The following is a 21,014-nucleotide window of genomic DNA, read 5'->3' as shown; positions in this document are numbered from 1 at the left end:
ATCCGATGAGCACAGTCGATATGAAAGCACACATCTAATGGCTTGTCATCTCTTCCAGAGGATGCTAGTTATGGTTTTAAGAGCAGGAGGAGAGAATCATGTGCTCTGCTGTGCTGGATGGACTGCAGCCGGTGTCTGCCTGCCCCTTTCGCTCTCTACGTTAGACCATCCCTCGTTTCAATGCTGACTGGCAGCCTTTGTCGTATTCCTGAGGAGAACCAACCCCCCCCCCCCCCGTCTCAAAAGCTAGGGAGCTGCCTAACTAGACACCTAGACTGTCTCAAATGCAGGTCCTCACAGGTGGGGAGGGGTCTGTCCAGCGCCGCTTGCAGTTCAGCAGAGACAATTCAACGCTACAAATCTATTCAAACTGACTATATATGTAAATAAATGAGCTATGATAGCATATGAACTGAATTTTGATGTGCTTAAATCAAGGAAGAGCATTTATTGCACCAGTGAGAACCGTCTTTGCGACACATCACACTAGATCCAATTAGGCCTATTTTTCATTTCAACAGGATGATCAAGAGACTTGTGGTCGTGGTTGGCATAAGTTGTTTGCTTCTTTTTATTTTATTATCATTAGCAAGTTATGATTTTCAAATTCACTTAGGAAACCCTTACCAAAATGCCAAAAGATGCAGGGTTTTGTATGATTTTGTAATAGAAAACACATTTCTGGAAATAAGAGTAGGCCTACTACTAAGGATATAGGCTAGGGGTTTTGCTATTTTTTATATATATATTTTACACCCACACACATTATATTAACATTTTTAATTATAGATTATATTATACGCCTTAAATATTTACTGTTATTACAAATATAACTTACTATTGGTATATTTATATCAGTTCATTTTTGCATACTTTTCTTTAAATACGTTTTAAAATTCACCTCAAACTAGGACTGCTTGATTTCTCCTTTAATTGTTAAAATAGGCTAAAATAAAGATTTGAGATGTTTAAAACACCAATTTTAAAATAGCCTATCAATCTGCACAAGTTAAGTCAAAACCTACACATCACTTTTATTGCAGATGTAAATGTGGGTAGAGAAAGTTCATATAGCCTATAGGCCTACACAACTTCATTTAGTAACCGCCATAACAAGAACGTAGTTGTAAATTTTCTTCCAGTGAGTTTATTACAAAGTACAACACTAGATGGAAGCATACACTTACACTTCAATGCATAGGGAAAAAAGTAACTATTATTCAGTTCGATTTTCACAGGAAGGCCAACTGAGTACGTATTTACACAAAATAAATAATTATATATTTATATATATACTGATTCATGACACTTTGAATGACCTTGTTTGACCTCATCTTTAGTGCCTTGGCTATAAAGTAATGGAAAGTATTTTAAAACATCAGACGGTGTGTAAATTAGAGTACACACAAAACAATGTTTTAAATGTTTCATTTATTAAGTCAGATAACCATAGGCTATTACATTATTCGTCACTGAGCAAACATATTGATTTGTGGTTAAACTTGATGCTTACTTATGCTGTCCATACATTCAAATAAGACATATTGCATCAAAACAGACAAAGAATTAACAACTCTGTTAACGTTTACAGTGAAATGTTATGGAATTTCACGTTTATATTTATTTATAATCTATAGAAACACGATCAGTAGTCAAATTTAAAGAAAAAGTGCACACATAGTCTCTGCGTAGAGATGTTTTATGAGTGTCAATATCTACAGCAGGAGGACTTCACATACATGGCATTTTACAGTTTAATGCAGTTAATATTAAATATAAGCCTCATTCACTTAAAATATTATTATATTATAACATTTATATTATGAAATACATATTTTAGACTTTAAAATCCTATAATTTTAAACATTTCCAAAAAAGGTTAGATTTTTCTGTCTTCTGAATAAACAGATTTCTGATATCTGACCTCCGTATCATATTCCAAATGCAGGTGCAATTATATTTTTATTGCACTTATACACAAAAAAAACTTAGATCCTGCCATCTGCAAGAAATTTCAATGTCTGTTCCTAGCAGGGGTTAAAGTGCTTTTTAAAACATAAAAAAAAAAATCATGAAGTACCAAAAGCAAACAGGCCTGTATATAAAACAGCCATCATAAAGCACTCTAGAATATATTTATATTAAAGCTTTAGATATATATGTATTTTTAAATACAAGAAGATACTATTTAAGGCTCTATGGGAAAACCGTAAAGTCCACCATTGGCTTGTACTTTGTTTTAAGGGTCCATTTGAAAGACACAAGCCATGCAAAACTATTGACGATTTAATATGAGTAAAATCATTGGTGATATGTTTAGTTGAGTAAATTGCTGGTGAAGTGTAAGGCAAGATCAGGAATACTATCCTGCAGGGCTGTCAGTCAGCTTGTAAAGGGAATTTTTAAAGGGCATTTACCATTTCCCCCGTGGCACAGTGAAAATAGCAAACATGACAGCACGATTAACTGTAGGAAAGTCTTTGGAGTTCAGTGTCAGTCACAAACAAATAACAACTCTACTTTTGGTCTTTATGTTTCTCAACTTCAGTGTTCGGCTCTTGGACTTTATAGTCTGCCAGGATGGCATGGGCAGTCTCTTTGCCAGTCTTCTTGACCATTGCCTTGATCCCCAGGTTGTCAATATTGAACGCGGTGACGCCCACATTGATGGCCGAGTTGACAGCGTGATCTGTGGCCTGGCCCGCTTCCGCCCCATACCTTGATTATAAATAACCCAGATTGAGTAAAGGAGAGGACGGGGTGATGAAAGAAGCTTTAGGAGATGGACAATATTCGAAGCAGAGCAAAGCAGTTAAACATACATGCATGGATTCAGTCATTTCTCAAGAGAAAAATCTGAACTTGATTGAAATTGCAAAATTAATCCTAAAGATGCCATAAAAATATTTATGTTGTGATGTGCAAAACTGAATGAAATTCCTTAATATTTTTAGTTAGATAGGGTAGGACGGTTATGAAAATTATTATGATTTAAAAACATTATGAGCTATATGACAGTTATAGCAATCACAATTATTTCCCCCTTTTAAATATTATAATTATATAATTATAAGCTTTAAATCTTAAACCTTCGTTATAATGAATTGTACAGTCGTAAAGTATATGATTTACTCTCATTCAAAAGTTTGAGGTCAATCACCAAAGCTGCATTTATATGATTTGATATATTTACAAGATTTTCTATGTTGAAAACAGTTGTGCTGATTAATATTTTTATTGAAACCATGATACTTTTTTCTAGGATTCCTGAATGAATAGAAAGTTCAAAAGAACAGCTTTTATTTGAAACAGAAATCTTTATAAACGTCTTTACTGTCACTTTTGATCAGTTTAATGCATCCTTTGAATAAAAGTATTAATTTTATTTGATTTTTTTTACTTATTGACCCCAAACTTTTAAACGGTAGAATATATACTGTACATCTTGGTCAAATTACATTGATGATAATTATGTTTGCCATTCGATAGAACCCAATAAAACCTTCTGCTGATGCAACAGTATAATTAAAGTCAGGCTTAAAAGGTTCAAATGTTAACAAAAAATTAAGCAAAAAGATTAATTACTTTTGGTTGTTATAGGAACACATTCATTCCATTTCTGAGCTGTGGATCATTTGTGCACAGCAACACAGGATGCTAACGGAGGTGATTTAATCATTATGTCCTATAAATCATTAGCATTGCGTGCAAGTGCTGACTGATTCAGACGCATACATAAGCTTTAGCCATGCACGTGACACGTTAATTAAGGCCTTTTTACAGGGTGCAGGGAAAATGTTTCTACTTGTTTTCATTTGGGGTGTCTGAAATGTTCTCCAGACCCCTAAATCTGCAAACAAATAGACGGGAAAGAAACTAGCGTGAGTGAAGTTTATTTTTCTGATGAAAGTTACTGGTGAGAAACTGCAGATGCAGTTAAAACACTGGTATGATCAACTTTAAAGCAGGTGGAATGAGACCCTTGTGGAGTGACTTACTTATGTTTTACCGTGGTAACCGTTTCTGCAGCAGCACTCTTTGCAATGTTCTTTGCTGCAGCCTCCAACCCCGTCCACATTGTTGCAAATCCTGACAAAAGTAGAGTATTATTTATTTTTCAAAAATCAGAAGTTTTGATTCATGGTAAATTTTGTATGTGTGAAAAACGCCTAAAAGATAATAATATAATTGTAGTCATCAATGTAATGTTGTCACGATACTGGAATTTCTAACTTCGATACCTTGAAAAATATCAATACTCGATACCATTTTCGATACCACGGAGAAAAAAACTGCCACAATATTAAGGGGGTAATTTTTTTCATTTAAAGATAAATGTAACAAGTCGAGAACATGCGGTATATTTTACATGAACAAAAAAATGTCTTGAGGTACTGCATTTGTTGATTTATTTATTAATCTTTTATTAATCTTAGTTAAATGTTAATTGAAACTAACGTTTACTAATACATGTACTAATTAAAATCCAAAGTTCTATTTGTTGATATTCTCATTTGCTTCATAACCAAAATATTTCCAGATATAGGGCCCTATGAAATCCGTTTTATTTTTCCCCAAATTCCATTTAATTTTTTTCTACATTCAATTTTTTCCATTTTAATTTTTCTGGATTCCGTTTTTTTCCATTTTAATTTTTCTGGACTCTTTTTTTTTAATGGTCAAATTAAATGCTATTAATCTAAAAGCATGTTTAATTCATTAAAATCATGAAATTTATTTATTAAAAGTGTAACAAAAATGACACATTTAGGGCCGTATGAAATGTTTTATTTTTTTCTCACCTTATGTTTTATTGTTACCAAATTCTGTGTTTTAGCATGTCTATTATTTGAATGCATACAAACAATTTTTATTTATTCTTACAGTAGCCTTATGAAATGTGTTTTCCCCCTCAGAAATTCTGTGTTGTGTATTTAAATTTTACTGGATATCAGATGAAGGCATAAAACAATTTTAATTCATTTATATTTGAATTAATGAAAATTAAACATTTACATTTTTGGCAAGTGAAGGGGATTTACTATTAAAATTAAAATATTTTGTGATTATTTCTTTAAAAAAAAATTAACAGTAGTAGTAAGATGTACATTCTACTAAATAATAGTAATATAGCCTATTTCTGGCACACGGTCTTTAATAGGCTGAGTTAAACCGAACTTTTATTTTGACGGGTTGCCGTGAATACTTCTAAAGTTCTGTGTGTGTATGATATGACGCTAGTTTTACTCAAATTAAATGGTAAAATGCACGTAAAGTGCCTTTCAAATCAGTTCTGGAGATATTGTTGATGTATTTATGTCCTCATTGAGACGGCAGACGCTGAAATCACCGCGAGCGCCACATTAGTAAACAAAACCGCACGTGCAGCACATTCACACAGAGACGCGCAGAACATGCAGGATTCATATTTAAATCCACTTTTGCAGCTTAATATTTACAGATACTAGTCCATATCGCGATTTGATTTAAGTGTAATGACCTACTTTTGATTAATTCATCCAAACTTTGACAAATTCCGTGACATTCGGCGTTAAACTGTAAATTCCGTTTTTATGACTGGATTCCGTGCGCGTTCTCTGCATCGCGGAGATCATAGATCCCTACAGATAGCGCTCCTGCTGTGTTCTTTAACAACCAGAGCAGTCCTCTTTCTATTCACTTCCCTTTTGCTATTTAACCAGAGCGAAGGAGACCAGTGCGGTCATGTGTGGTGCTTGTCCACGCGCCTTTGGAGAGAAGTGAAAGTGACAGCTCGGCTAGTATCGGTGTATCGATACTTCGGGAAATTAATATTGGTACCGTTCAGATATTTCAGTATCGATATTTATCGAAATATCGATATTTTTGACAACACTACATCAATGTGACTAAAACAATAAGAAAATAATTTCTGAGTGGAATGATTTACTTCACCTTGAACTCCACTTGCTGCAACCACCATGGCACCATCAATATTTGAGCGTCCATCCTTGTCTTTCTTCAGAGACTCTGGGATAAGCTTCCCTCCGTGTTTCTTCACATGGGGTGCCAACTCTCTGCCGACATGTCCAGCGACTGCGCACAATCCATCCACTGAAACAGTACACAACATGTTTTTGGCTCAAATCATACACAGTAAATGAAGTGAGTCTCATTTTTGTTGAATTTTATCAACAAAATTAGGAATTTACAAAAGACACTTCCTTACCAAGGAACTGGCTGACCTTCACTGCTCCTCCGGTGGCCTGTTTGGCCACATGAAGGCTTTTGGTTACCGTGGGGCTGACTTGGGCTGGTTTGTCCTCTGGTGTGATGTGCTCTCGTAGTTTAGATGCACCTTTATGTATGGCTTTTCCTGTGTACTCAGCCCCCTTCACCAACCCCCAGCTCAGCCATGAAGCCCCTGTCAATATATTTCATACAGTAAGGACAGCATCACACCATCACTGTTTTGGTGGAAACACCTGTTGAGATTCTAGTACAACCCAAAATGTTGGACAGGTTTTTGGGCCTTGAACATGTGAGTCCTGTTTCTGTCTATAGACGGTCAGAAAGCTCTTGGATTTCATCGAAAAAAATCTTAATTTGTGCTTCTGAAGATGAATGAAGGTTTAGAATGACATGAGGTTGAGTAACTAATGACAGAATTTTCAGCTTTGGGTGAACTATCCCTTTAAAACACTAGGTTTATGTGTTCCTAAGTCCACAAAAAAACGTGATAAACAATAACACTATTGATATCTTTCGATGTATTGTCTAGTGACAATCCTAAAAATGGCAGCAAACTTATGTTTACTTAAGTGTCTATTTGGCATCTAGTGAGAAGTTATGATACATTTATAAAATGTAACTTTTTTTCTTAAAACATCCAAAAGCAGTTGACTTAAAACTTTGAGGTCAGTAGGATTTTTTAAAATAAATTAATACTTTTATTCAGCAAGGATGCATTAAACTGATCAAAAGTGACCGTAAATATATCAATATTACAAAAGATTTCTAACAGATTTGAAACAAATGCTGTTCTTTTGAACTTTCAATTCTTCAATCCTTACAAAATGTATGGTTTCTAACAAAAATATTAAGCAGCACATCTGTTTTCAACAATGCAATAACCTATATATAATAAGAAATGTTTGAGAACCAAATCAGCATATTAGAATGATTTCTGATTTCACGAGACACTGAAGACTGGAGTAATGAATGGTGAAAATTAAGCTTTGCCATCACAGGAATAAATTACATTTTAAAATGTATATCATTATATTGCTACTGTTTTTACTGTATTTTTGGATCAAATACATGCATCCTTGGTGAGCATAAGAGACCTTTCTTAACATTTAAGCCTCATTTACGGGAATCAGATCCCTCTTCTTACCAGTCTGGATCCCTTGAGCTACCTTCTCGCTCCATTCAGGAAGTACCTTCTCCTCCTCAGCAGCAGGGGGTGCTGCTTCAGCTGCAGGAGGCCCCATCGGCACCTTCTGACCCAGGTTAATGGTATCGGCTGTGCCATCTGATGCCTTGGGGACACAGGATAGCGGGCAACAGTTAAAACAGAGCATCCTAAAGAACGCAGAAGCAGGCTCAAGCGATTACTAAAAGCAAATGGTGACTTGTAGGATGACTATATGAACATTAGCCAGTATTGTTTATGACAAGGAGGGAATGCTTCCAGATTTTTCCCCGTTTGCCAAAAAAATCCTTTGTTGTCTCTAAACACTTGAGCCAGTGAGTCAGCATGGTCTGCTACAACAACCTGTTGTGGAAATAACAATGGTGGTGTTTGTCATCGCCCCCTCCTTTACAGCGAACTGCGGCACTTGGTTCCAAACTCAGCAGCAGCTGCTCTGTGAAATGATTTCTAAAAGCACAGACAATGTTTTTCTGACTCACATAACCACTATACTAGGATTATGACTTCTTATAATGCAACTGAATAAAAAAGTAGAAGAATAATGTTGTGGGTGTGCTACTGTTACACTTGGCTGTGCTCTCATTCACCACTATCCTGCGGTAAGGGAAACAACAGTGTTCTTGGTTTGCTAAGAGCATTACAGCTGATTAATTCTCCTTCTCCTGTATGCTCTCAATCCATGAAAGCGCAGGGGAGTGTGCCAGCTCAAAAGCACAGGCCAAGTCAGCTCACTATTTCATAATACCCAAGAGCCAAATGTGTGAAACGCTTATGAATATCAGCATTAGAGGCATTGCAAGCAGCAAAAAGCATAGAGGCATTGTAAGGACCACATGAACTGTCGAGTGCATTAAATTAATAAGAAAATACAGTAGTTCAATCCAGCACATTAAAAAAGGTGTAACTTTTAGGTGAACTTAAAGGTGAAAAAGGTATGCGTTTTTACATGGTATTTACATAATTATGTCACAATGGGTCAAATTATATATATATATATTTTTTTTTGTATGTTAGTGGTTTATCTATATGGCAAAAACTGAGTTGGAATAATACAAGATTTACAAACACAAAATAAAACCAAATAAACACAAAAATACAGCAGATTAAATTATACAAGATGTTTTTAATTAAAATTAACAAATTAAAAAAATTAAAATCTTTTCAGGTAAAATCTTACTAAACAAGTCCCTGAGTGAGCATACTTCATAAAAAAAAAAGTTTTCGACTTGCATTAAAACAGGGACAGTCCACTATTATTAAAACAATCATTTAACAAGTCAAATTTAAAATAATACTTATTATAGAAAAAAACTATTAATTTATAAAAAAGCATTTTAATAGAGTATTTTATACTTAAGATATAATTTATATATTTCTGACAAGCTTTTGCATTTTATTTATTTATTTATTTAACCATACTTGATTATTGGAGTCTTTCTCCAATATAAGGGCACATTTTAAGGGTACATTAGGTGTAAAATGTCTAGCACTCTAATGTCATTTGGAAATGTCTCCATTGGTTTGAAGGACATTAGAGTTTCTTCTGTCTATATATGTGTATATATATATGTGTGTGTGTATGTGTGTGTGTACGTGTGTGTGAGTATATCTGCAGAAAGCCAAGTCCTAATCCCAGCTGAACACCTCTGGTGTGACTTTAAATGCAGATCTTGAGCCAAAAACTCATCACCAAACACCAATAACTTGTATAGATACTATAAGGACAAAAGTGTTGGGACACCCCCTTCTTTAGAACAGAAAAAGGCACTAACAAAAGTGTGGCAACAAAGATGGAAACATAATTCGTGTATTTAAAAATTGTATTTCCATCTCTGTTGCAACAGTTTTGGACGTGTCTAAAATGACAGTACACTTATGTACAAGTCATTGGTGTTTGGTGAGGAGTTTTTGGCTCAAGGTCTGCATTTAAAGTCACACCAGAGGTGTTCAGCTGGGATCAGGACTTGGCTTTCTGCAGACCAGTCAAGTTCTTCCACACTGACTGAATCAATCATGTCTTTTTGAACCATGCCTTATACACAGAGGCACTGTCATGTTCGAATAGAAAAGGGTTCTGTCCAAACTGTTGCTATAAAATTAGAAGCACACAATTCCTTAGAATATCATTATATGCTTTAACATTAAGATTTGTACTCATAGAAATTACTAAACTAGTCAAACATGTTCATTAGAAGGGGCTGACCCAATACTTTTGGCAATATAGTGTTATATATATATATATATATGAAGTTAAATACTTCTTAAAAAAAAAAAAATAATAATCGCCCTGTTGTGTTGGTATTCCTTAAATGTTCAGAGCATAAATATTTACAAACCCAATGCACTTGTCATTCAGTGATATTACAATGCATTAATACATTAAATAAATCTTTTAAACTCTCAAATACACCTGAAATCTGTAAAGAAAAGGGGTTAAAGAGGAAGGCAGATGCAGTGATATGTGCCCAATGCATATGAGCAACATGCACAAATCTGATTCCAAACAGTGAACATCATGCATCTAAAGTAAATAAAGATTTTACCACAGTGTTAAATTGTTGATTCTAGTCTGTTGTGATAAAGAAAAAAGAAAAACTCAAAAAACACAAAATAGGGGCAGGAAAAAGTGAGACTGGATTTGTTTTCAAAGCTGAGGTCTGCAGAGATTGAGTCAGTGACACACACAGAGATTGAGACAAGGTTGAGCCACCACACCTGCTCTGAAGCCACAGCTGACCCCTGTGTTTCTGAGGTGGGATCTGAGGGGACACAGGGACAGCTCACCTGGACACGCAGATCAGTCAGCTGAGAAAGAACGCTCTGGAAGAGTTCCCGTTCCTTCTGGGGAAGCTCGGAAGAAAGGACCACCCCAACATACGAGCCCGGGGTGGGAGCCATCATGTCAGGGAACATGTAGACCCCCGTGTTGCACAGCAGGACTGGGGAGTCAGAGGCCATCAAGGGGTAAAGCCAGTCACAAACCTGAAATTAGAAACAAAAATTTGTGTGGTTTCCTCAAGGAGGACCGATCTAATTTCTAACCTACCCCTACAACCAGAGGGCATCTATTGGCTGATATGAAAGCTGTTCAGGCTACAAGCCACCAAAATCTGCAGGCAATAAAAATTGATAAGCATGAGGATATTGATTCAGGAACATGTCCTACTCACTGGGACTTGATACTTTTTACTGGATATTAATCTGCTTAATCAAACACTCCCACCTCAAATGTAGGATTTAGAGTAGACCACAAAGATCAAATAATACAAATCTTACGGAATAATTTATGACAATGCTTTATCAAAAATATACAAATCACTTTTCTGATTTTAACATATCAATTTAAATTGATATAATTATTCCCTTAAAATGTGATTTTAAAGGCTTTACTTTACAGATAAAAAAAATAATGTAAATTCTTTATTAGAAATATACAAATATTTCCAATATAAGTTAATATAGTCTGATGTTATATAGTCCCCTCCATAAGTATTGGAACAGTTGTGGAGTCGAGACATTTGCAAATATGAATAAAAGATGAATACGAGACAAAATTACAGAATGTCACATTTTATTATTAGCCGTTTCAACACGTACATGTTTTACCAAATAAAAAGAACAGCACTTTTAGAGTTCATCCCACTCATTGATGTGAGCAGAAGTATTGGGACAGTTGAACATAAGGCAGATATAAAAGATTAAAAGCTATTATTTAGTTGCAGATCTCTTGCGCACAATCACAGCAGTGAGTCTGTGACCCATAGACATCACCAGACTCTTGGTCTCATCCTTTCAAATACTTTTCCCAGCCTTTAATGCAGCCAATTCCAATTGTTGCTTGTTTTGGGGAGTTTCTGCCTTTACTCTCCTCTTCAGCTGGTCAAATTCATGTTCAATCAGATTTAAATCTGGAGATTGACTTGGGCAATCTAAGACTTTCCATTTCTTTGCTCTTATAAATTCCTTTACTGAACTGGCAGGGTGTTTTGGGTCATTGTCCTGATGCAATATGAAGCACTTCCCAATGAATCTGGTGGCATTTTCTTGAATATTGGTAGGCAAGATGGTTTTGTACCCTTCCAAATTCATTCTGCTACTGTCATCATACATTAAGTCATCCGTAAAGTTGAGAGGGCCTGTCCCAGAGGCAGCCATGCATGCCCATGCCATGACACCACCTCCACCATGCTTTACAGATGAGGCTGTACGCTTGGGATCATTTGCAGTTCCTTTTTTTTCTCCACATTTTTGCTTTCCCATCACTTAGATAAAGGTTCATCTTTGTCTCATCGGTCCATAAACACAGTTCCAAAACTCTTCTGGCTCACCTTTGTGCTTTTTTGCAAACTCTAATCTTGCCTTTCTATTTTTGGTGCTGGTCAGAGGTTTGCATCTTGTTGTGTAGCATCTGTAATTCTGTGTCAGTCTCCTGAGGACAGTAGATTGTCAGAGCATCACCCCAGCTTTCTGGAAGTTGTTGGTGATTTTACAGACACGTCTTTTAGGGTTCATTTTCACAGCTTTTATGATTTGTCTGTCATCAACTACTGTTGTCGTCTCAGCCGATCAAGTCATTGTTGGTTGCTGGTGTCGCTGGTGGTTTCCAAACTCTTGATTTCTCCATGCCCTTTGTTTTTGCTATAGCTCTAATTGACTTCCTCTTTTCTTTTAGCATCCAAATTGCTTGCTTTTCTCTCAAAGTCAGCTCCCTCATCTTCATCCTGGTTTGTGTGTGTCATCATCGAATGCAAGATTCAGAATACAGAAGTAATGGATATAACTGATACGATACATTGCCTGCTTTTAATATCTGAAGAATTAATGCAACAGGGCACAGCTGATCACTTAGAAAGACCTGTGAGGCAACTGCTCCAATACTTATGCTCACATCAGATAGAGGGATGAAGCTCTAAAAGTGCTGAACTTGTTAGCTGGTAAAACATCTATGTGTTGAATCACCCAATAATAAAATGTGATATTCTGTAGTTTTGTCTCATATTCATCTAATAATAATAATACATAATGTCTTGACTCCACAGCCAACAGAGCAATTTTGTCTTTACTGTTCCAATACTTTTAGAGGGCACTGTATATTTCATATAGTTCTCTAAAAATTATTATTTAAGGGACTATTTATACATATGAATTTAAGTGCCTTACTTTACAGATGAAAAAGTTAACTGAAATTAAAGTAATTTTTTTTTTTTATCTAAAAATATACAAATAAAATTTCTGATTTTAATATATTCCTTTAAAGTGATAAAAAATATTTTTTTATTGGAGAATTTAGGCTTAATATGGATTTTAAAAGGCTTTAATTATTTAATAAGATTTTTTATTATTTGATCTGAAAATTAAGGCCTTTAAAATAAAATTAAGGGATTTTTTATTAATATTAATTCAAAGGCCTCATATAATGTAAATGCTTTTTTAAATTATACAAATCATATTCATTCAAAGAATGTTCCATGTTCCAAGAAGGCCAGTCCGGGTTTAGGAGACCTGCACTGATATTGCAGACTATACTGTAGGCTACGAGATAAAAAAATTAAATAAAAAAAATCCACATGATTGTAAAGCTTTTCCTAAATTGCCTCTCATCCAACATTTGAATAAATCATAAAAGATACAGCTTGCTGACAGTGTCTTTTACGCAGATATTTAAAGGATTAACATGTTATCGAGAGAAAAGTTATAAATGGAAATTGCCCCGTTGCTCAGAATTTGAAGTCCAGGCCTGGATTTCCTCCAAAGTTGAGACAGTGGACAGCTCTGCTGTTGGATTCATTCATCCTGTCCTCATGACTGCTAGCATTAAATTGGATTACAGTCAAAGCCTAAATCGCAGCAACTAGAGGCTCCTTATTCAGCTTCATGACACAGCTAATCTATAGCCTCAATGTCCATGTGAGGGGATGACACTTTATTTTAGGACGTAGGTGTCTTTGGGCCCTGATTTGGGCCCGTCATCCAATGATTTCATTTTATTACTCTATATTTACATACAATATAGACATCCCATATAATTACCTCATATTGTGAGGATTTCACAATTACATTAGGTATGTTATCACGTGTTATCGTAAACGACAGCAGGGTGGTGTTCAAAGTGTAAACTGTATTATCTCATATTATGATGATTATATTACTGTCTATTAACATTGCCAGAATATAATAATATTATCACAGGTTATCACAGAACAAGAGAAGAGTGGCGTTCAAATTGTAAAATGTATTGTGCTAAACCAGGTCGTTAATATTGTTTCTCGTGTAGGTGAACAATTAAAAAAAATACCATCAGGTCATTAAGCTCACACCAGACCACCAGATGACTGGGGCTTTCCCGAGATGACATCACTCAGTGAAAGCCTATTGGATGTAAGCAGTTAGCATACACTCACATGATACTGTTAAGAAACAACAGATGAGGTTAGTCTCATTAAAGACAACACCATCTCAAGAGCTTCAGAGCCAGACAAAAGGTTGTGAAAGTAGGTTACAGGACACCCTGTCTTGAAAACAAGCCTAGTTGGACCGTTCTGTTCAAATGCCTGGAAATGATCACCATGAACAGTGTATGGGCCGAACAGATCAAGCAACCATTTTTGAACGAATCTCATGAAACTTGCCTAAAACATGTCTGGATTACATTTCACCCACAAATAAGAAATTATATTTTGTGCAAATAATATTAAGCTTGTTTTTAGGGCCATTAATATTTTTTATTTTATTATTATTATTATTGTCCTAATATTTGTTCTAATACAAACAAATGCTATAAATTTCTATTTACATTTTCATGTAAATAAAATGTCACAAATTCAAAATTGAGAGTTTAATTTAAAAAAAGAAATTATATTGTTATGTATTAAAAAATTAGAATTTGTGAAGAAAATGTTTAATTGAAATGAAAAATAAACACACATATATATATATATATATATATATATATATATATATATATATATATATATATATATATATATATATATATACATACACATACACAGAGCCAGGTCCATAAATATTGGGACATTGACACAATTCTAACATTTTTGCCTCTATACACCACCACAATGGATTTCAAATGAAACTAACAAGATGTGCTTTAACTGCAGACTGTCAGCTTTAATTTACATCCAAATCAGGTGAACGGTGTAGGAATTACAACAGTTTGCATATGTGCCTCCCACTTGTTAAGGGACCAAAAGTAATGGGACAGAAAAATAATCATAAATTAAACTTTCACTTTTTAATACTTGGTTGCAAATCCTTTGCAGTCATTTACAGCCTGAAGTCTGGAACGCATAGACATCACCAGACGCTGGGTTTCATCCCTGGTGAAGCTCTGCCAGGCCTCTACTGCAACCGTCTTCAGTTCCTGCTTGTTCTTGGGGCATTTTCCCTTCAGTTTTGTCTTCAGCAAATGAAATGCATGCTCAATCGGATTCAGGTCAGGTGATTGACTTGGGCATTGCATAACAGTCCACTTCTTTCCCTTCAAAAACTCTTTGGTTGCTTTTGCAGTATGCTTTGGGTCATTGTCCACCTGGACTGTGAAGCGCCGTCCAGTGAGTTCTGAAGCATTTGGCTGAATATGAGCAGATAATATTGCCCGAAACACTTCAGAATTCATCCTGCTGCTTTTGTCAGCAGTCACATCATCAATAAATACAAGAGAACCAGTTCCACTGGCAGCCATACATGCCCACGCCATGACACTACCACCACCATTCTTCACTGATGAGGTGGTATGCTTAGGATCATGAGCAGTTCCTTTCCTTCTCCATACTCTTCTCTTCCCATCACTCTGGTACAAGTTGATCTTGGTCTCATCTGTCCATAGGATGTTGTTCCAGAACTGTGAAGGCTTTTTTAGATGTCGTTTGGCAAACTCTAATCTGGCCTTCCTGTTTTTGAGGCTTTACGTCTTTACATCTTGTGGTGAACCCTCTGTACTCACTCTGGTGAAGTCTTCTCTTGATTGTTGACTTTGACACACATACACCTACCTCCTGGAGAGTGTTCTTGATCTGGCCAACTGTTGTGAAGGGTGTTTTCTTCACCAGGGAAAGAATTCTTCGGTCAGCCACCACAGTTGTTTTCCGTGGTCTTCCGGGTCTTTTGGTGTTGCTGAGCTCACCGGTGCGTTCCTTCTTTTTAAGAATGTTCCAAACAGTTGTTTTGGCCACGCCTAATGTTTTTGCTATCTCTCTGATGGGTTTGTTTTGTTTTTTCAGCCTAATGATGGCTTGCTTCACTGATAGTGACAGCTCTTTGGATCTCATCTTGACAGTTGACAGCAACAGATTCCAAATGCAAATAGCACACTTGAAGTGAACTCTGGACCTTTTATCTGCTCATTGTAATTGGGATAATGAGAGAATAACACACACCTGGCCATGGAACAGCTGAGAAGCCAATTGTCCCATTACTTTTGGTCCCTTAACAAGTGGGAGCCACATATGCAAACTGTTGTAATTCCTACACCGTTCACCTGATTTGGATGTGAATACCCTCAAATTAAAGCTGACAGTCTGCAGTTAAAGCACATCTTGTTCGTTTCATTTGAAATCCATTGTGGTGGTGGTGTATAGAGCCAAAAATGTTAGAATTGTGTCGATGTCCCAATATTTATGGACCTGACTCTGTGTGTGTGTGTGTGTATGTATATGTATATGTATATGTATATGTATATCTATATCTATATCTATATATAAAAATAACACACACATTTATTTTTGTATTGTATATGAACAAGTTGGACATTTCGTTGTGAGATTCTCTCTTTCAGACATATGAAGCTTTTGATTTCTCACCTGGAGGAAGGCGGGTGGCCTGTTTGGAATCCTTTCTGATCGCTCACTGGTGAACTTCACGATGCGCAGGTACCCTGGATAAGAGGGTGCACTGACTTGTCCCTCAGGTGTAACGAAGAAGATCTGCACCCCTTGAGGAAGGAAAAAGAGTTCCTCTCCATCCTCCCCCAGACATTGAAGAGAAGGTGCAGAACTAGACGTATTACTGTAGAACTCATCGCCAACCAGGGAGAGTTCGCCTGAGTCAGTGCCATAGGAAATGCTCAGGTGTCCGTCAGCGGCTTGAGGGGTGTATGCAGGAGGTTGGTCGCTTAACATATTGGGCTGCACTGAGGGAGAGATTGGAACTGGCCCACCCGAAGCCCCTGCAACCCCGCCGTTGGAAGCAAGCATCTGTGGTGGAGTTGGTCTCTCCGGCTTGACCTTCGGGACTTCAGGGTAGAGTTTCTGAGGGGCTGCGCTGCTATCCAAGACTTCGTTGGGGTCTGGGCTGGTTTCCAGCATGGCTAAGCGAGTGGTGATGTTGTTGAGAGTCTCCTGCATCTTGCGCTGCATCTGTCTAGCTGTTTCCCAGGAGGGACCCACACACTCCATACCCTGTGAGGGAACACTGAGAGCCCTCAGGAGGTGCTGCCGCCCTTTTTGGTACAGTTTTAGCGCCTCTGCACTGTGGCCCGCCTCATCCTCTGTGAGAGCTTTATTGATGTATGTGAATGCCTTCTCATACCCATCTTTGATCACCTGCAGCCTGGCGTTATCAAAGGCGTCCTGCTTCGCTTGCTCCATGACTGAAAGAACAAGTCAGGAATGTTGTCAACTCCATGTGTTTTAATGCCACATAACTTCCACACGTTTCTTATATTACAAGATCTGCCAGCAAGCAAATTTTACTTCTACAATTTTGCTTTTTTGGGAAGTAGAAAGATTGTTTGTGAAATAAAAAGTTATCACATTTTGTTTAAATATTACCAAGTCTTTTTGTTGTTATTGTTGCTGGAATAACTTGCATATTAAGTAACTTACTCTTTTTAAAAGTAAATAAAATGAAACATGAATACCATTGCATATCGCATCAAGGTACCACTGTATTACCATCTGGCGTCATTACAGTACCATGGTAACAATTTACTATAGTATTTTTCTACAGATGAACTTCAGTTCTTATGCGTATTCTGAGAAATTACGTTAAATTACCTTTTTTCTGACACATCTTTCCCGGCCTATTAGCATTTTACTGAGCATGAGCGTGTCATACATGAGGATTCACAAAGTAACATTTCAAAGTGACATTCAAACTTAAGAAGAGGCCTAGCTGGTAATTTATCTAATGAATCCTGAAACACAAGTATCTTATTAAGTATTAAAACAACAATCCAACATAACGAAAGTGTTACTGGCTAACACCCTTTCATAAAGCCCACGCATATCTGTCGTATTCGAAGCAGTTAACAAAACATTTGCATTTGGAAACTCACCAGGAGATGTGATAAATGAAATGAAATATGTGTTCCTCGTTATTCCGGGCTTGTTGATTGAACAGCTTCAGCTCTCTGACAGCTGAGCTGCTGCTGGACTCCTGCGTGTCTATCACTTCTTCTTCTTCTTCTTCTTTTAGAATTTAATGGCGGTTGGCAAACCAACTTAAAAGGTGCATCCCGCCACCTACTGGAAAGGAGTGTGAAGCGCACAATGAATAGGAAGTTTAGAAACAAAAAGCTGCTTATTCAAAAAAAAAAAAAAAACAAGAGAAACCGGTATCCTATATCCTATTAATCAATCCTGTTTCCTTTAAATAAACAACTAATTCGCGATACATTCTTGATTAATTATGTCCATCACCTAACAAAACCTGGACTGACAAATCATTTATTCCCAAATATCTTAAAGCTTGACTTAGTTGGAAACGTTCTCTTTCATAAGCCTCACATTTTATCAGTACATGTTCTACATATTCTATTAACACACATTTGTCACAATTTCCATTCTCATGTTTTACTATTCTATGATTTAACAAACAATGTCTAATACGCATTCTTGTTAAAACGTCCTCTTTCCTGTTTCCTGTTTCCAAATCTTCTTCTCTCTGAACCAACTTTCTCTTGTATACAGTATAAATGTCTACCTTTTGTTCCTTCTTTCCATTCATTCTGCCATATTTCCTGTACTTCTTTCACTATTATCACTTTTATTTCTGTTAATGTCACTTCAATGTCTATTTGAGAATGATTTAATGCCTGTTTATCCAGATGATCGGCCTCCTCATTTCCTTTCACACACCCATATGTGATGGTACCCACACAAAATTTACCAGAAGTCCATACGGTCTTATTCTAAAAAGACTCTGCATTACTTCATTGATCATATCTTGTCTTGCTAATGATTTTCCACTTGACAAACTGTTTAGTGCTGAAAGAGAATCTGTGCATATTACTGCCTTTGTTGGTTATATTTCTTCTATCCACTGAAGTGCCAATAAGATTGCTATTAGTTCTGTAGCAAATACAGAAATATGATCTGAAGTTCTTTTTGACATTTTAATTTTGAATAGAGGAATATATACTTCTACAGAGTCTGGATCCTTTGAACCATCAGTGTATAATTGTACTGCACTAAGTATCATCTAAATATTTCTGTACAACTAGACTTTCTAATATACAGTCCGAAATAAACGTGCTTCTGCTAAATTTGGACTAAATTAGACAGACCAAACAAAACCCAATTTTAAACGTCGACTTTTGGGCTAAATTTGGACCAAATCCGACGTACAAAACAAAGACCAATTTTCAACGTCGATTTTTGGTCTAAAATAAGGCCATGACGGGCCGACTTGATTTAGCCCCAAAAACGACGTCCAAATGACGTCTGGTGCTGGGTGGGATTTGTTTCATTATTATGTTTTTCTTTATGAATATCAATCAAAGGCATTGGGAAAAGCCAAGGAGGAATGGCTGACCGAAAAACCCATTTTCCGTGCTTTCTCATTGGCCCTCCATCCAAAGCTTGATAACTTTTTATATTCATATTCCCAACAGTCCTTCAACACCATTTTAACTGGATGATTATCCGAATGTCCCTTTATAATTATCCAGTACCTCATCCTTGAGCCTACGAATTTCTTGAGGCGTCCATCTCTACATGTACTGCTGATAATGGGAATGATCTAAGAGCTCCACAACAAATTCGCATTGCTTGTGATTGTGGACAAAACTAGACATATCCCCTCCCGGTCGCAGTAAAGGCTTCGTTCGACTTTTCGGAGATCATCTACTCTTCTGCGCTTTGAATTTTAAATATTGAATTTAATGTTCCGAATTTCTTCTTCATCTTGAAAACTTGAAGCTGTATTTTTTAAAACTGGATATTTGCATTCAAAGAATTCAGAACAAAAAATCCGCTGTTTGAAAATACATGTCTATTAAAAAAACTGCCATAAAAAAAAATCAGTTGTTTAATTTCAAATGTTCATTATTGAAGTTCATTATTCAAAAAAATCTAATTCAGAACTATGTTAAATGCCACACAATATTCAGTTTTGTTAAATGACACCTGTCAATAATTCAAATTTACACAATTCAAATTCAAATAGTTTTGTCATATTATAAGCTCCATACTCATACAAACTACATTATTACAATATATTGTAAGTCATTGGTCAACAGAGGGCGCTGAAGCTGTATATTTAACAAAAGCTTTGACAAAGGGTGCTTGAGGCCATTCAGTCCATGTTTAGTTGTGTTGGTACAGTACCCTGGAAAACACCTGGAGCAGGAGGTATGTCAAATTCAATGTGAGAAAAGCTCTGTCTGTGTTTTTCCAAAGATAAAGAGAAGGGAAAGTATAGAGCACTTGAGATTTTGAGACAGTCAGATATTTGGCAAGCCTCATGAAGCTCTCAAGGTACATAACACTACATCTGCTTCATGCATTACTTCACATTTGAAAGGCCTTGTGTTTAACTTTAGTAGCGCCTTCCACCAACCAGCTGAACAGTAAAATATAGAGTATTTCCCACAGACAAAACAACTTACATGAGAACAAGCTGTAAAATAAAAGTACAGTAAAGTCGTGACGTATTGTCAACCCATACTCGAAATTGGTGCTCTGCGTTTAACCCATCCAAGTGCACACACACAGCAGTGAGTAGTGAACAAATGCACACACACACACACCCGGAGCAGTGGGCAGCCATGCTGCGGCGCCCGGGGAGCAGTTGGGGGTTCGGTGCCTTGCTCAAGGGCACCTCAGTCGTGGTATTGAGGGTGGAGAGAGCGCTGGACATTCCCTCCCCCCACCTACAATCCCTGCCGGCCGGGGACTCGAACCCGCAACCTTTCGATTACGAGTCCGACTCTCTAACCATTAGGCCACGACTTCCCCCTCATATTTGCAAACAAATCATATTTGTTTGCACGCATGTGGCACTTACACACACAAAACAGTGCTAATTAATTACAGTACACATCGATATGTGAAGGGTGAGATCTAAAACATACATTAAAATAGATTCAAAGTATATGACATCACCATCGCGTAGCATATACACGCCAAAGTCCATTTATTTGCTTAACAATGCCACGAGTTTTCGTTTTTATTTGGCGTACTATTTATACGTACTTTCATGAGATCAGGTAGCCGATGTTCACACATCAGAACAACCACACAGCCACAGCTCCAACATAATAATAATTATATACTTATTATTATTATTATTATTATTATGTGCCAGAAGATAAATAGCAAGAGCAAGTGTTATGTACTAAATGAAGGTGACCTTTTAAAGG

General features: G+C 36.6%; 1 protein-coding gene across 4 annotated transcripts; it reads right to left on the bottom strand.

Moving 5' to 3' along the window:
• Positions 1 to 1,420: 1,420 nt before the first annotated feature.
• On the bottom strand, positions 1,421 to 17,846 carry LOC306850907 (spartin-like). Of its 4 annotated transcripts, none has more exons than XM_079386862.1 (8): positions 17,709 to 17,840; positions 16,234 to 17,021; positions 10,199 to 10,396; positions 7,376 to 7,520; positions 6,209 to 6,403; positions 5,935 to 6,093; positions 3,999 to 4,089; positions 1,421 to 2,718 (listed from the first exon to the last, which is right to left on the bottom strand). In XM_079386862.1, the coding sequence occupies exons 2-8, from the start codon at positions 17,017 to 17,019 to the stop codon at positions 2,517 to 2,519; spliced, it is 1,776 nt and encodes a 591-aa protein (XP_079242988.1). In that variant the 5' UTR covers positions 17,020 to 17,021; positions 17,709 to 17,840; the 3' UTR covers positions 1,421 to 2,516. The 4 variants fall into 4 exon arrangements, with proteins under 4 accessions (XP_079242988.1, XP_079242987.1, XP_079242990.1 ...); XM_079386861.1 differs by having other exon boundaries at positions 10,130 to 10,396; positions 17,709 to 17,834; XM_079386864.1 differs by lacking the exon at positions 1,421 to 2,718 and adding an exon at positions 3,399 to 3,850 and having other exon boundaries at positions 17,709 to 17,846.
• Positions 17,847 to 21,014: the final 3,168 nt, after the last annotated feature.

Source organism: Barbus barbus (assembly GCF_936440315.1).
Source record: "Barbus barbus genome assembly, chromosome: 31".
In the NCBI taxonomy this organism is placed as follows: domain Eukaryota; kingdom Metazoa; phylum Chordata; class Actinopteri; order Cypriniformes; family Cyprinidae; genus Barbus; species Barbus barbus.
This window is presented reverse-complemented; position numbering and strand designations above follow the sequence as displayed.

Bases quoted from the DNA above. Each gene is read 5' to 3' on its own strand.
- LOC306850907 (XM_079386861.1), bottom strand. From the start codon at position 17,019: ATGGAGCAAGCGAAGCAGGACGCCTTTGATAACGCCAGGCTGCAGGTG. The intron at 6,094-6,208 runs GTAAGGAAGTGT...GTACTGTTTCAG, and splicing joins GAAGGTCAGCCAGTTCCTTG to TGGATGGATTGTGCGCAGTC. The intron at 4,090-5,934 runs GTGAAGTAAATC...TACTTTTGTCAG, and splicing joins TGCAGCAAGTGGAGTTCAAG to GATTTGCAACAATGTGGACG.